Raw genomic sequence first — 17,530 nt, forward strand, 5'->3', positions numbered from 1 at the left:
AATAGGATCATAATTTCACCATTACTTCTTATATGATGCTTTATATACATCACACTGCTGTTCAAACATTAAGCAATTGACAGGTTTTACTGAGACTGAGAAATTGTCCTGTGCCCTTGTTCTCGTGAAGGTGTCCATAACAGAACAAGCAGTTTCTTGAGTTGAGAAAAGTATTCATTTTCCACAACCCTTTAACTCGAAAATAGTTTGTTCAATTATCCCCTATTATGCTCCTTTAAAATCTTATATATGGAAATACTACTGATGACTCCATATTCATACAAAGACTAATAATTATAACTGCAATCCAGCATGATTTTTGTTTATATAATCCATTTGAATGACATTTTTACGATAGCATACACTGCATCTATAGTTTGTTCATAATTCAAAATACAAAAATATGTATATAAATGAAATAAGGTGAAGAAAATAATTTGATACAAATAAAATGGCTCAGCCTAATTACAGAAGTTTCTGGTGCTACACAGGAGCCCTAGATTTTTCTGTTCTAGTCTCCCCCTCTTTTTGCATTGTTACTGCATAGCACCTACCTGTGCTAATCTAGAGTAGTTAGGAAACATTTTCAAATAATGTTGTATTTTCTTGTCTCAAAATAGTATTTTTTAATCCGTCTTGTTTATTTACAAAAGGTGTGTATTGTATTATGGTTAAACAATGCTATCAACTCTTGTGACGGCAGCACCGGTCTCACAATATTTGTTGCTTTCTGAAAGCCCCAACTCCTCAATTGATATAACTGAACAGCTCTGCTTTCATTTTGAAAAAAGGCAAGTCTGTAGCTTTTGTGGTTATGGCAACAAGCTTGAAAATACTAAATCCTAAACACTTCCAACACCATAGGACAAATAAAAAGAACTCCAAAGATTTATTTTTAAAGCCAGTTTTGTGAAGTTTGAACATATAGGGTTGACAATACTGCATACTGACTTCATGCAATGCCCAAAATACTCTACTGGCTGGCTGATCACTCCCCCACATTTTGGGAGGAGTGGCTCCATTAATGCCAATTGGGGCATCAAACCCATCCCTGGATCTGGATGCTATGAACCAGCCCTGGATATGATTTAATGTCGAACCAAAGATGTCATTTAAAGGACCCCTAAGCCTCACAATGGCGCCAACTCTCCCTGCCCCCCCCCCTTGCCAGGCCAGACTGTTCCTGCACTCAGGAAAGCCGCTTTTACTGATGCACTGACCCCCGGCACCCCCGCAGCCAAGGCCGGGGAGCCCTTTCATCATCAGCGGGTCGGTTTTGGAAGACAGGAGCCAGCGGGCCCGGCCAGGGGAGGCAGCGCGCTGTGTGAGGGCGGCAGGGGCTGTTGCAGGCAAGCTGCAGTGACTCCTCCTAGAGGCGGTATGTGGAGAAGAAGGAGCCCCCCCTCCGTCCCCCTCCAGAGCTGCCGCCGCCATTGAAACATACAATACAAGAGAAAGCTAGCGGCAGGCGAGAGCAGCCCAGGGGAGTCAGCGGCAGCAGGAGCTTCCCGAGGCGGGGAAGGCGGCGGCGACCCCCGGGCAGGTGAGGAGAGAGGCCCGGCGGGGGTGCGGAGCATTGCGGGGGCATGGCGAGGAGAGCGAACGATCGCGCGCTCCGTCTACCCAGGCTCGCCACCCGCGGCGGAGGCAGGGCAGCTGCCCCAACCCGCTAGCCCGGGGGGGAGGGGGGGAAGGAATCCTCCGAGCCCCAGGGGCAGGCCGGCGCGGGGGCCGGCACCAGCCGGGGGCTGACCCGAGGGAAAGGCCTGGCCGTGGGCGCGGAGGGCCGAGGCGGCTCCCAGCTGTGGGAGGTCTGGGCGCAGGGTGGTGACCGGAGCCCGGGGACGCGGAGCCGGCGTTCTGCAGGCTGCGCTGTGCGGCGCCAGGAGCGAGTCCCAGCGGCGCGGTCCGGAGGGGGTGTGCGCTCTCGCTCCCTCCCTGTGTGACTCTCCCCGGGGGAGTGGGGCGAGGCGAGGGCACTCCCCCTCCGCTTCCCTTTCCGGGACGCCCTTTCGGTCAGAGCCCGGTTAATGGCAGCCCCCATCGAGCTAAGCTTACAGCCCCCCGCTGGAGCCGTGCTTTGGGGGCGGGGCTGGCAGCCGACCGGCACCGGAGACTCGATCTTTGGGGGGTTTGCGCGGGAAGATTCCTTCCCTCCGGCGGGCGCGCGCCCTTTCCCAGCTCCTCTCCTCTGGTGCGCGCCCCACTGGGTCGCTTGTGCGGCCCCGAGCCGTTCGGAGCGCGCCTCATACCTAGGGCCCCCTTATACCCTAGTCGGCGCGCGACTGTCACCACCCACGTCAGAGACGATGTCCTTCGCGTGTCCGAGGCGCTAGCGCTCCGGCCAATCACTTCACGCCCCCCCTAGCTCTCCCGCGGTGCGCGCCGGTGCTTTAATCTCAAGCGCGGCCAATGAGCGCGCGCACCATGCGTTGGGGGGGGGGCGGGTCTGTTGTCTGGCGTAGAGCGCCGGCCGCCGAGTCGCGCGGGAGGTGCCGGGGAAGGGGCCTTGGCAGTTTGCATTTGAAAAAAAAGGCGGGTTCAGATTTGACAAAAGGCGGCTGTTGGACTAGAAGCCCGGCCCCTTAAAGAGACAAGCCTCGCAGAGGCTACCGCGGGGAAAACAAAACAATCTCAGCCCGACACTGCGGCGGGGAGACGGCAGGGCCTGCTCTAGTTCGCTGGGCCGGGTCCCCGCCTGCGCTGAGCTCGGACCCTGCGTGGGGTCGCTAATCGAAACATGTCCCTGTGCAGAGGCACATTCGGAGCCGCGCCGAGAGAGCACCCCAAGGATCCGCCTGCGCTGGGCTGCCCTTTCCACCAGGGCAGCGTGTGGGGCGCCCGCGTGGGCTGAAGACGATCCCTCTATTCAGTTGCCCTTTGTGGCAGAGCTGCGGCGGCTGCTCTCTTGTCTAATGTCTGTATTAGCCTGTGGCACAAACTGCTGCCAGCCTCCTACAAACTCACCTGGGGAAAGGGAGACCTCATTGCTGGCTGCTGATTATCCATCCTCTGGTCAACCACATTCATCAACTCCTATTTCTTTTCCACCACCCCTCAACTCCCACATTGCACTTCATCTCCATCATTGGGGGCAGAAATTTGCCTGCCATCAACTTCAAACCATCTCAAACAGTCACAGTTACTCTTGTGCTGAAGCTCCTACTGACTCCATATTTTCTTATCGTTACTCTCATTTTGGGCCACAAATAATTTCACACAAATATTTATTCCACTGTGAATAAATAATGAGTTATGAGAGCAGTGGGACTGGACCCAGGTCTCCCACCTCCCAGGTGAGTGGCCTAACTACCAGGCTACGGAGGCCTTCTCTCCTGATGGCAAAATGTCCCTATATTTATCCACAGTGGAACAGCTTCCACAGGAGAGACTGAGGGAGCCACACATCAGAATATTTGATTCAGACTCCTGTTCAAATCCTTTCTCCCCCTGAGTCTGAGGTGGGAATTGAATCTGGGTCTCCCACATTCCAGGTGAGTGCTCTAACCACTGGGATAAAAGTTAGGTGGAGGTGCCAGTGCCCATCTTCTCTGGCCATTTTCTGTGGAGTGATGCAGATGCTTTGCAAAACCCTTACTCATTCTCACAGCAAATGCCTCCCTGCAGCCTAGACTCAGATGCCTATCTCCATGAAAAGTAAGGTGCTTAGGACACACCTAAGTATCTCACATTAGCTAGCTTAGCTACTGTTGTGCCTTTTGTGTATTTTTAGGCACCTGTCTCTCCCCATTCATTGCATAGGGAGCCTAGGTACCTAAAAGTCAGGCATGGCGACACTGAGCACAACACTAAGCGTTGCAACCCCTAGGTCCCTTTGTGCATCCGGGCCATACTGCCAACTCTAAAAATTATGAAGTGGAACGAAAAGATATCTGGAATAGTATAAAAAATTGACTGGAGAATAGGAAAGAGTAAAGTGGAGAAGGGGAAAAGTTCAAAGTGTATCTTGAATAGGAGTGAGATTTTTTAGTAGATTCTACAACAGACAAGAAACCTGTGAAAAATTAACAGAAAGGGAAGTTATTTTTCATTTTGTAGACACCAGTAAGAAAAAAAGTTATTGCATGTACAGGCAGGGGCTTGAAAGTTAGGACAACTAAAACCATTATTTGTCAGAAAAAATGTTTACCTACTATTGCCAAGATTACCATATCTAAAAGTGATTCAAAAATATTGTTTTCATTTTGCTTAATTTGTGTACTTGGTTTTTTTATACTGACAAAAGTTTTGCTGACAGAAGTCCTAGTGTAGACATAGCCTAAGTCATAGATTTAGGCGCCTGAGTCCCTTTGTGGATTGGTGTCTACATCCTCATTTGACACTGTAGTCACTGCCTGGGACAACCTTTCTATACCCAGTTTGACTTCCTGAATGACTTCTTGATTTAGTTGGGGATTGGTCCTGCTTTGAGCAAGGGGTTGGACTAGATGACCTCCTGCGGTCCCTTCCAACCCTGATATTCTATGATTCTAATGTTTTTCATATTCATCCCTAAGTAGGTGAAATATGGCAGTATATTCTTAGAGGCAACTTTTGGCTGTGATGTTGGATGTTGCAATGCATCAATAGCATATGTAAAGAGAGGAATGTAATAGGAAAATGCTTCTTTTGGGATGACGCGGTAGGAGTCCTATAAACTCAACTCATGCTGGCAAAACGGCTTGAGAAACAGCAACTCAGAGCTCACTTAAATTAATATACTTTGATTGGGACTGGATGAAATAAAGGGAAGTCCTACTTTTATAACTGAAGCTTTGGTGCCACAAACATATGTGCACGCACATGCAAATCAGGTTGATTTGTTTTAGTGATCATGATTTTGAGGGGTAACATCACTCGCTAGAGCCAGGCACAGGTAGATATGTTTAAACTTTCTTTACTCCATTTAGCCAATGAAGCTCAATCCTGACCTCTAACACCTCTTTCATGTTCAGGTTCTCACATGAAAAAAAATTCTTTTGAATAAGAAGGAAAGACTGTTGTAATCCGAAAGTTCCGTGACAGTTGGGAAACAGCAGTTGGGGAGAAGTGCAAGGAACTGTTGCACAGAAGTGTATGACAGTTGTGGGAGAATTAGGAAAAAGAATGATCACGAAAAGGGAGAGGATGGAAAATTAGACACAGTGAGGGAAGAGGGAGTCAGGGAAATGATTTAATTGCACAATGAGAGAACATATATAATGTAATAATTTCTCTCATTACTTTGTAGTCAAGTACTTTTTCTTATCCACAGCTCTACCAATGTGCTTTGATCTTTTAACACAGATGCTGAATGCAACCACAACATTTCTGATGGGCCAAATCCTGCTCCTATTGCAATTTTGTCATTGACTTAGAAAGAAGCAGGATTTTGTCCTGCAAAAACAATGGCAGAGAGATTAATGTATTGTGAGTTTGAACTAGATAGATAGGTTTCAGAGTAGCAGCCGTAGTCATTTGAATGGCAATTATCACAAAAACTGAAAGGATGTGTTAGAGAGATTATTCAATGTTATAAAACAAAGTGCTGAGTTTAAGATTGGCTTGTCACAAAATAAATAAGTTTGGCAGTTTCATTTTAGTTTTTATTACAGTATGCTATCTCATGTCCTCTTTTGGTCAACATAATTTGTAAAGTAGCTTATGTAATACTCCTTCCATCTTGTCGGGAACTTGCTTTCAGCATTATTTTGTAAAATGCAAAAGTTTACTGAACAGTCACTGGACCTGAAAACACAGAACAATTACCGAGGGGAAATTCTGTTAAAATGTTGTGAAATAAAATTGCAAACCTTTGTGCAGCACTGCTAAAGTTCAGGATTGAGGTGCAGTGGCACAGTTGTGTGGCAGTATATGGATGTTTCCTGAAGCCTGGCATAGTGTTTATCACAGTATTGCATCCATCACCAAGATATCCCTAATGCAATTCATCTTTTGCTGCCAGAGGGTTAAATTCAGCCACAGAATTAAAAAGGGGCAGGAGGGGAAAAAATCAGTTAATGACATAATAAAATAGCATTGTTGTGGGTTTTTTTATTTTTTTCATTTGGTAGCCTCACTACTGACTTTTTAGTGCAAATATTTATCCAGTAGATTAGATTAGAATTTAGATCAAATGGCAATTTTATTAGATCCCATACTACAGCACTTGATTCAAAATTGGTAATTATTTAGGAACTCATAATGAGGTCATGGCTATCTTAAATTCTTAGTATGTGTGTCTTTCAGGCTATTAGTTTATTCTCCTTTAGTTTTCGTTACTCTACCTATATAATAAACACATTGAGAAAGGAAAATCAGCAGCATGGTAGACGAGGACAAACCGGGAGTATTTTAGACCACTGTTGACTGTCTGGTGTTTTTCTTTCTTAAATGTGGCGTAAGTGTAGCTAGTATTCAGTTTAGATTCTCAAAGAAAGTGTACTTGATTTCCCGATGAGCAGTTTTTTTGAACATCTAGACCAGTATTGGACGGGTGGACTTTTTCATATAGTCACTCGCTTGGAATAAACAGAACAACTAGACCTGGATTTCACTGTTCTCAAATGGATTTTGAATGTGTCTTTGTGGTGCAGTGATATCAAAAAGAAAAGGAGTACTTTAAATAAATAAATAAATAAATGAATTTGTTAGTCTCTAAGGTGCCACAAGTACTCCTTTTCTTTTTGCGAATACAGACTAACATGGCTGCTACTCTGAAACCTGTCATTAGTGATATCAAAGGCTGTTAAGATCCTGATCGCAGTAGCACAATATATTATGTTGTTATTCCCGGTTATAGTTTTGTCCTTCACTCCCAATCTGTCAGGGATTGCAAGAGCTGTTGAGGCAACAAGCTTAGCTCCTGCAATGAGTGAACAGCACATGTTGCAAAACAGTGCCCTCTCATCAATTCAAGAGGTCTGGGGTTTCATATGTATCCCTCCTCAGCAAGTTTGGTCATGATAATGTAGGACCTTAAATTACACATGTAAAATTGGAAAAGATCAGTGTGTCTGTGGCAACCCCCCTTTTAGGGCATAAAAACTGAAAGCAGGCTGAAAAATGTGGGTGTTAAAAAGTAAAAAGATTTGAAGGGAATGGGGAGAGAGTTCTGTGTTATGTCTTCATCGTGCTTTGGAACTCAGAAATGCTCTTATCTCCAGCCATAGAATAGATTTCCCACAGTGCCTCACTTCATGTCACCACAATCCTTTTCAGCTTAACTTTTTTCTTGTTCCATTGTTGTGAATGCATATAAGAGAAATTCTATGCATATGCCTTCATCAGCAGAAGCATCAGGTGCTGCAGCCAGATTCTTCATATACTTCAGTAGAGTGGCACTGCACTTACTGCGGTATAACTGGGATCAGACTTAGGGCAGGTCTACACACAATGGCAGGGATCGACGCTCTGAGATCGATCCACCAGCGGTCGATTTAGCGGGTCTAGTAAAGATCCGCCAAATCGACTGCAGATTGCTCTCCAGTCGATCCCTGTACTTTACTCCCAACGAGAAGAGTAAGGTAAGTCGACGGGAGATTTTCTCCCATTGACCCCCTGAGGGGTAACTCAGTCTAAGGTACGTCAACTCCAGCTACGTTAATCACATTAATCGACTTACCGCGGTAGTATAGACATAGCCTTAGGCAGTAAGGTGGACAGCTATCTTTACAAAATTAAAATGTAGCAATTACTTGACTAAAAGCTGAAGCTGTATCTGAAGCTAAAAGCCTTTTATACTGTTTTAAGTAAAATGGCTGACTCCAGAGCTGTTATAACATTTACCTGTGAAACTTTATTGTTTCCACAAAACAGGAAGAAGCAAGGAGGGAGCTAGATTTTATTTTCTTTGCTCCTAAACCTAGCCTAGATTGGCTCTTCCCATGGAAAACTTCTGCAGAAGGAAGCCAGAGGGGCAGAAAAACTGGTAATCCTTCCCTTTAGGGCAAGAGATGAGAGACCTCCTCCCAGGTCCATGGAGGTTGTGGCTGCTCAGTAGCAGCTGTGAAGACGACCCAGAGGAGAGTGTTAATATACCTCTGACCCATATAATTTGCCTCCCAGAGTTCCAGCTGAAAAAGCAGCAGCAGAACAAGGAGGGGGTGGTTCTGTGGAGTACAGCCTGTTTCCTGTTTCTCCCTATCTCACCTCAGTTCTACCTCCTGAACTTAATGGGCCTCCATTCACATACGACACAGGAAGAAGGATAGTGTTACAGAGGTTGCTCTCACTCTCTGCCTCATGTAAGGGAGGAACGCTAAATATAACCTTGGCAGAATTTGATTTTTTTAATATCATTTCAGTGGATAAAAATCAATGCTTATTTATAACTTATTTTTATCAATTTAAATTTTCACAGTTGCAGGAAATTAAGGGGGGGAGGTGTCAGGCAATATTTATGAGGTGACAGTAGACGATGAGATTCAAAAGGTTATAGCTTTATAACTGTTAAAAGACAAATTGTCAATATCACGTCAAAACATACATGGTAAATATCCTTAAATGAAACTAATATGTTCTCAGCATCATATTTCTTACTTTGCCTATCTGTAAATTATGGATGGAAATATTTTTCATTGGCTTGCATATGTATGTTGAAATCAATGTTTGCCAACATTCACTGATAAAAATCGAATTCTTTCAAGTTTAACTATGTACACATTCACAAGGGATGTCCAGCTCCCTGTAGTTATTATAGGCAGAACAGACAGTGATGCCTGTAGTTCAGCTTGCCTTCCACCCTAACACCCTGCTTTTGTTTGCCTTTAACTGCCAAACTTAATCACTGGGGCTGCAATTTTCCATGCTGGTGTCTACCTCATTTAACAAAAATGGTTCAGCCATTTTAGAGAATGAGGTTGGGGAGAAATATGTTGCTTTGTGCATGTTAAAAAAATGCTTACAGACTTTTAATTGAGAAACTCTAGTTCCTCCATGCTTTGAGGTGTGGCAGGAGGATTGCTGTGGTGCCAGGAGACCTTTGAAAATCCACCCAGCTTTGACCGAACCCTGCCTGATTTAGTGCACAAGGTAGATGGAGTTCAAGGAATGAATCAGGGTTGAGTAGTGAATGAGGCTGTTGTCTGTAGGACCCTGCCTCATTTGTTATCATAGTGGGAAGGTGTGTAGTGAATGAAGCAGGGAATTGCAAGAAGAGGAAGGATGGTTTCATGGTTAAGATAGTTGAATGCCATTTTTGAGAACTGGATTTTATCTGTATCTGCCAGAGTTCCTATGGAATGCAGGGCAGGTCACTAAAATCAAAATTTTCCACAGGTGGCCACTTGTGTGTTCCTCGCGATCTGAGTACCCAACTTGATTGAGAAACTGGGGGCCTCTTTTGCAAAAGTGCTGAGCACTCACCACTGCAAGTAAAGTTAATGGCATCTATGCTTTGAACATATGAAGTACTATAAAAATACCAACTACTCTGAAAAATCAGATTTTAAGCATCTAAATTTGGGCACCAAAATTAGTGGACATATTTGACAACATCAGCATTAATCTCTCAGTTCCCCATCTATTAAATGGGAATATTACCACCCCATCTGATATGTGTGTTATAAAGAAATTCATTAATGTTTGTGAATCACTCAGATGTAATGACAAGTGCCATAAAAAAGCCCATACAGAGGTTTTGAATGGTATACAGTAATTAAAGCATGTATCCATACACTAAATGGTGAGGATAAAAAGAAATATGAATAGCTACCCATTCAGTAAGCATTGCCTTTTTTGAGTACTAATGAGACAGGGGCCCTAAAGGAAAAAAAAAATATGTGGTCATTTAATGCAAGACTATATAAGAATGTATCTACATAAGGCAGCTGAATTAAGGTTGCATGGGCAACCTTACTTCTGGCATTTCCTAATTTTTGAGTGTTTTACTTTGCAACTGTAACATTCTTTTAATGTAGTTTATTTTTATGTAGTTTTATTTACCATAACAAACAGAACCAAATGAAACTTTCTTAAATAATGATGAGTGTTACATGCCTATCTCCCACCACGGTATGCTGAAAATATCCCTCTCACTTTGTAAATTGATTTTAAGACATTTAGCAAGAATGAAATCCTTCCACTGCAGATGCATCATCACCTGCTATGCACAACAAAGAGATGTTTACAGATATATTGAATAGCAACAATTTTTTTCTATATTATAATTAGTTAATGTGCATTCAGTTTTCTTCTATTCCCCAAACTGCTCTTTCTGATCTATTTCTGTCTTAATATATAGCATTCAAAAGAACACAGATTATAGTGTTTTTAGTGCTCAGATTGTATGCTGTTTGATAAATGATGCTTCTGCTTTAATATCTGTATTTATTGAGGCCAGATCAATGGCTCTATGAGAAGGCGCAAGCTGGTCTATATTGATACTGTTCTGTAGAAGTTTCTGCTCTACTCACCATCAATCCATCTCTTTTCCCTTGCAGCTTTTGTGTAGGTGCAAGTAAATAAAAACTTTCTGTCAGCAATTTGAAAGGAATATAGCAGCAAGATGTCTGCCCGAAGTGGGAAAAAGAAAATGTCCAAAATGTCACGCTCAAGCAGGGCAGGTGTTATTTTCCCTGTGGGGAGGATGATGCGCTACTTGAGGAAAGGAACATACAAGTACCGGATAGGTGTTGGAGCGCCAGTCTACATGGCAGCTGTCATAGAATACCTAGCAGGTAAATTAAGAGCCTCATTTTAGAAGTGCTGATCATGTACAGAGCCAAGTGAAGTTAATGGGCTATGCACACTTCCGGGACGGGGGAGGTGGAGGCAAACAAGCTGTAAAACAGTATAGATATACCAAAATGCATTTAATGGGTTGAGGTGGATTCCTTCACATATTGGAGCTGCAGGGGCAACATGCTTGATCTCTATGTGGAAGGATTGTGTTACTGTTCTGCAATGATCTCTGCCTGGTCTAAAAGTGTGATGGGCCATAAAGGGAGTTGCATTCAGTACTTTTTTCACAAAAGAGAGACCAATGTGATGATGTAGGACTTTGAGAGAGTTGGATGAGTATAACAGAAGAGAAAAAATATTTCACATGTTACTCTAATAGCATGTTCTAGTTAAATTCTCTTTAACTCCATCTACCCTTACAAAAAAAAAGTCCACAAACAAAACCCAAAACAAACAAACAAAAAACTTGTTAAAGTGGCTGTGAAATTTGGTTGTGGTTCAACTTTGTTATGAAACAGTTTCTGCTTGCTTATATGGCCAGAAAACAAACAAAAACCCAACCACCATCACCACCCCTACCACTCACCACCATCATCACCATCTTTAATGATGTTAGAGAATGTGTTTTAACTTTAGTAAATAACTAAGCTTTATGTCGTGCCATGAAATTGAACATAATGCACCAAGGCTAGGGGTGGGGCAGGTGACACAGGTTGCTGTTGCTGCACTAGGTTTCTGCTATGAAGACATTCAAGTTCATATTCTTATTAAGACCTAGAAGAATTTAGTCTCAGTTTCACCATAATATAAATTTGTCCATATCACAAAATAGCCCCTCAGCATAATGTCATTGTACCTATTGTGGGGAGGTTCTCAGGTTGGAATTACAGGGATGTCACAGTTGAAGACTGAGGTGTATTCGGAGATCTGTGAGGAATCTGAGGCCTGGACTAGTTGAGTGTGCTGCAATTCACAATTACAGTTTATTGCAAGAGCTACATGGGGGAAACTTGCATGAAGCCTGCCCTCCCACAGTATATGTGTCTGTAGCAATGGCTATCTAGTCCCTTTTACACATATTTGATGCACCCTCTGCTACAACTCCGCTCTTTGTCAAACAAATCATAAGGAATAAGTTTCCTTTTCAATGCATAATACAGAAGGATTATTTTGAGACATTGAAGAAATAAGTAAGTCTAGATTTCAGGTTTTTGATTATGTATAACAGGAGGGAGCAAAGTGCTGGTGACACTTAGTATTCGCCATAAAGCAATTCTGGAATCAGAATTCACCTTTATCTGACACCGTTTTTGATCATGTGCTACATCATGTGCCAATCTCTCCCCTGATGCCTAGCAGCTGCCTTGGGCCTTCTGAAGTTGCTGTAGTCATTAGGCTGGAATAACTGCTCCACAGTGGCTCTGCTGACTCCCTACAGCCTGGGAAGGATTCCTTGACCATCCCCTTCTCTATAGAGATCCCCAACACTCAGATTAGTTTTTTGGCTTGGCACTTGGGGATTTTCTCCTAAAGACTTAATCCTGCCCTGATCTATGGCAGCCATTACAAGGAAGTAGGAGTATGACATACCTTGCACAAGGGGCTTCCAGCCTTGCAAGGCAGAGTGGCTTATGGTGAGCTGTGATCATGTGCTACTAGGTACTGTTTACTTGTCCTTTGAGCTAGAGCAATTGACATACTGGCTCTGTTGATGGCTAGTAAGCTCAACATAATAATTTTAAATAAAAAGAAAAGGAGGACTTGTGCTCAAATAAATTTGTTAGTCTCTAAGGTGCTACAAGTCCTCCTTTTCTTTTTGCGAATACAGACTAACACAGCTGCTACTCTGAAACCTATAATTTTAAATATTCACTTGAGAGTGGTTGATATACATGGGTCTATTACATTTTGGAAAACATTATAATCAATTAGTCAAGTAAATCGATAGATTATAATTTATTTGATACTCAAAAATATACAAAGGAACGTTTTCAGAAGGTTGATTAGACTGAGATTAAATAAACAGTAATTAAGAGATAATATATCTGTCAAACAGAGAGGAGTAGCATTTCAGCATGTTGTTTAGGGCATTAAACAAACATCTACTCTTTATTGATACTGGCATTTCCAAACCTAAATTCCTGCACACTGTATTAGGGAGTTTTATTAGACAATCTTATGAAAAGGGGTAGTTTAGTTGAAAAAGGATACTGTAATTTCTAATGCTGTTATTGTGGTAACTCTTAATACTCAGACATGAAATCCTATATATGTTTTCAGGATGTCTTTGGAAACTAGATACTTCTCTATGAACCTGTCATGAAATAAGTAATTATAGATGAGGCTGGTATTATTATTAAGACTGTCTGATACTTCCCAAAGTTATAAGCAAATGAAAACAAGGACTTCTAACAGGAAGCTAACTGTTTAGGATGAAGTTTTCCATGCTGGCTGCTGCCTCTAACTGAATTGGTTTTTTTTATTTCAGCCAAAATAATTTATCCATTTCCAAGGGGGGAAAAAAGTGTTATTTTGCCCATGTTAAAAATCATGAGACCTTTTTTTTTTTTTTAAATGCTCCAGTGCTTTGCGGCAGGTACTTGAGATTTGGCAGAGGATGACCTTTCTGTCAGGAATGTGCCTTTTGCTCTCCCTGTGAAAATTTGTCCAAATTTGGCCAAGTTGTAAGTAAGCCTTTGAAAAAACTGAAGTTTGCTTATACTCAGTAGAAAGGTCTTTGATTTTTAACAGTTAAAATCCTTGTAGAGTCCATCCTCACTGAGCATGCTCCAGCCTCACAGCTCCTGCATGTGACTGTACAACGCATGCACCATCCCCACACTGTCCCTGAGCCTGCTACTGCCCAGGGCTCAGAAGGACTTTCCCTGTCATTGCTGCTTCTGACCAGGGTGAAGCTGGGTACTGGAACTGAGAACAAGGAGCCTGTCTCTCCTGTGCTCGCAATGATCCCTCTGCTGGTACCCAGGCTGTGGAGGAGGAAGTCATCTGAGCTGAATATAGAAGGGACAAAAGCTGGACTGAAGGAAGGAGGGGGAAGAAGTACAGCAGAACCCTGTCTATCTGATCCAATTGGTACCAGAGCCAGGTCAGATAATCAAAAATTCAGATAGTCCAGAGAATGGGAAAGTGCAAGGCTGCAGCACCGTCTAGCAGCCAAAGGAGAGATCTCCCACTTCTGGACCTGTGTGCACTGGTTGTTCAGTTAATAAGGAGAGCCGGATAATGGAAGGTCGGATAAACGGGGTTCTACTGTATATTGGGACAAGTAATCTGGTGAGATTGGGACTGTGGGGGTAGATTGGGACTGGTTAGGATAGGAGACTAGGAGCCGGGAGAGTGAAGGCAGACTGGGAATAGCTGGGCAAAAAGATTGGGACTGGAAGTTGCGGGAAGGGAGGTTTGGACTGATTGAACCAGGAGATGAACTATAAGTAATGGTGGGCAGTTTGGGATGAGGAGCCATTTGGCTGGGGAGGGAGGAGCATTGAGATTGAACAGAAGACACTGGAACTGGCTGGACAAGGAGACTGCAGCTAGGAACTAGTAAGGAAGATTGGGCAGGTGGGGGAAAGAGACAGAACTGACAAGGAGATGGAGTGCTGGGGGAAAAATAAGACTGCTGGGCAGAGCTACTGGGACAAGGAGCCGGGGGAGATTGGGATTGGATGAGGAGCCTAGTGAGAGAGACTGGCAGCCAGTGTTTAAAAGAACATTATTAAAGTTGCAAAGTCAAGCAATCAGAAGTTAGGAAACACCAGAATGAAGGTTGCGTGTGCAAACTAAACATTCCACAGGTCCCCTGCCTCCTTCCATCCACAGGATGAACCTGCACTGGGATGAATGTATATGCATAAGGGGGCCAGATTAAGGTCCCACCAGCAGTCTTAATTCTAGCATCTAATTCTTGAGTGCTTGATTCTGCAACTTTAATAATGTTCTTTTAACATAGAGTGTGTTTAATAGTTTATATATTAAACAGTTGTTAATAATGTTTCACATAACTCATTACTAATAATTCCAAACAACTTTTAGAGCTTTAACATTCATATTTTGCTGCTTAGGGTTTATTTTGTGTACTAAGAAGTAGTAAAAACTGGAGGACAGGCTTGCAGTATTGAAGACCTCTTTTCCTCCTTTGGAGTTAAACCTCCTGTCAGGGGTGCTGGAATAATTTTTACAGTGGGGTGCTGAGAGCAATTCACCGAACAGTAAACCTGTATATGATGGAAACCACTTCAAGCCAGGAGGTATGGCAGCACCCCTAGTTCCAGCACCTATGCTTTCTGCTGTTTTCCCTGGATTATAAAACAACTAGTTTTCTATAGATTTCCAGTGAGTTTGCCTTGGAGATTTTTGTATTTGTACCTCTTGCAGTTATTTTTTTTTCTATGAGAAAAAAGTACAATGTCACAAATGAAGGACTGATGCAAATTGAGATTTGAACCCCAGTTAACAAAAAAAAAAAAAAAAGCAAGAGAAGAGCGGGACATTGGACATTCTTAAAATGAATCAGTGCTCCAATATTTTTATGCTTGCTTAATGCAAAAAGATACCCAACCAAACAACCCCCCCATTAATATACTAGTAGAGGTATCTGCCCAAGGAACAGGTTCTTCCTGTTTTTCACTATATACAAGGTTAAATTTGAGAAGTTAATGAGTCCCACTGATTGAATTGAACATCATTTTGTAAATGTAGCTAAAAATCACATCTGCCTGTGTGTTACATCTAGATAAATCACAAAAAAGGTAACTGAGGTTGTAGGTCACAGCTGAAACCTTATTGCAAATCTAGAGAAACTACTTTTCACATGAATTGTGGCATGACCATCAATCCCTGAAGTTTCAGGAAGGGATTCGCAACCAACAGTTCATGCAGCCCGAATCTCTAAGTTACCTACTTGCATCCAAACCAAAACTCTTCCTTATGTAAAATGAATCTTCACACAGCTTTGTTAGTGCCCCTCAATCTAGACTTGTAGCATTTCCTTTCTGTTCTATTCTACTGGCCTTCAACATAATTCTATCAATGCATCTCAGTCCTTGTCAGCAGCACTTTTACTTGTCTAGTCCTAAGAATCCTCACTATCAAGACTCTCTTTACTATATTTTTGTTTTTTCCATTGGATGCGCACACTGCTTTGTTGTTGTAGGATTACTTGTGAATTTTGGCTGCTGACATTTTTTGAAAGAGCATTTTAACTTGAGATTTGAAGAAAGCAATATAGAATTACATGAACCAATTTTTAGCACCCTAGCTTTTTACAGTGTCTGTTTAGAAAAGTAGGAAAGGATCACAAAATATTTTTGTAATTTTACATAAACATTGACTATTGTTTTGTTTCTATGTTTTTCAGTAAGGAGTGGTGGATTTTCAATAAAAAGATTTTTAGCCCGATTTTCCTTTACATTAAGACCACTTTACACTGCTTTGGCAGTGTAAAGTGACCTTAGTGTAAATGAAAGTCAGGCTGTTTTTATCTTGAGAACATTTGCCACCATAATAGGATAATTTCTAAATAGATCAAACCTAGGATTACAGTTATTTGCCATTGTGCCTTTAAAGCCAAACCCCCTCCCCCCACATCTGGAAATGATACCTTACAGGAAAAGTTAGTCAGAAAAATGCTGTGATACTGCACATCAGATTCTGGGGTAGGGAACAAGATGCTTGATTATTCTCTGAAGAAAGTTTGCGCTGCAATTTTGCTAGATTTGTTGCTTTTCTGTTGCTGATTTTTACCCCCAATGTGTTTGCAGCTGAAATACTAGAGCTAGCGGGGAATGCAGCGAGAGATAACAAAAAGGGAAGAATTGCCCCCAGACACATCCTCCTGGCAGTTGCTAATGATGAGGAACTGAACCAGGTATGCTTTCAGTCTTTTAGTGTATGGTTGTCTGTACACTGTAGCTCAAGTACAGCTGCCATACTTAAAGTTTAGAAACAGTCCAGTGTGGTATTCAGATGAGTCCAAGATGGTTCCCACAACAGAATATGAAACAAGAATCTGTCTGCCAACATAAGAACAAAAATGACTTTTATGCCATGGACTCTTATTTGTGTAAGGAATGGAAAAGGACACTGTAGCTAATCCCTTGTTCTTTATGTCTTAAATGGCCACCTGCATGTTCTGTCAAGTGATTTGCCAGCAATATATGAATGCGTAGTTGACTTTATGGGCGAGATTTTATTGGGTGTACTTTAGGACCCCATTCGTTCAGTGGTCCCATAAATAATGCCAGAATCTATCATTGTCACTTAGAGTTTCAGCAGTACTCTATTTCTAGTTTATTAATCTGATCCGTAGCTGAGTTATTTTTTATACTAGGCTTGCCAGATGGAGAATTCCTTAATTGCTTTTAGGTCTGTAATTCTGTATCCCTAGCCAGCATCCTTTAATTTCAGGCTGTTTACCTTTGCTATTAAATAATTATTGTGAAGTGCATTGTTACTTTTGTATGAGCATTACAGTACAAATTCAACAAATAGAATAAAATGCGTGTTTTAAATATTGTATACTCTGCTTGTGTATAGTGCAGTGTAGTCTATGAGGACAATTCTAGTCAAGAATGAGGGATTTTAATCAGATAAGTCATGCTTCTTTATACTGCCTCTCCCTGCAGTTGCTAAAAGGAGTGACCATTGCAAGTGGAGGGGTCCTGCCCAGAATTCAACCAGAGCTTCTTGCCAAAAAACGAGGTGCCAAAGGAAAATCTGAAACTATCCTTTCCCCGTCTCCTGAAAAGAGAGGGAGGAAATCCTTGGTGAGCAAGAAGAGTGGAAAAAAAGCAAAGGCTACCAAAGCCAGGGCACCCAAAAAGGTAAGCAGGAACTAGGTTTGGTGTTT

General features: G+C 42.4%; 1 protein-coding gene across 6 annotated transcripts in view; it reads left to right on the plus strand.

Moving 5' to 3' along the window:
* The first annotated feature begins 1,202 nt into the window (after positions 1–1,202).
* LOC119858935 (core histone macro-H2A.2) overlaps positions 1,203–17,530 on the plus strand; it is a 35,589-nt gene continuing 19,261 nt past the window's right edge. For 2 of the 6 annotated variants that reach the window (XR_006282656.1, XM_038410497.2), the window contains exons 1-4: positions 1,207–1,543; positions 10,422–10,658; positions 16,443–16,549; positions 17,307–17,504. Coding sequence is in view for 5 of the 6 variants with exons in the window: in XM_038410497.2 (XP_038266425.1) it covers positions 10,487–10,658; positions 16,443–16,549; positions 17,307–17,504 (477 nt within the window). In the remaining variant the exon portion in view is untranslated. Of the gene's footprint in view, positions 1,544–3,368; positions 3,495–7,797; positions 7,910–10,421; positions 10,659–16,442; positions 16,550–17,306; positions 17,505–17,530 lie in introns of all 6 variants that reach the window. The other 4 variants (XM_043518577.1, XM_043518579.1, XM_043518576.1 and 1 more) reach the window with 4 other exon arrangements.

This window comes from Dermochelys coriacea, chromosome 7 (genome assembly GCF_009764565.3).
Source record: "Dermochelys coriacea isolate rDerCor1 chromosome 7, rDerCor1.pri.v4, whole genome shotgun sequence".
NCBI classification, from domain to species: Eukaryota; Metazoa; Chordata; order Testudines; family Dermochelyidae; genus Dermochelys; species Dermochelys coriacea.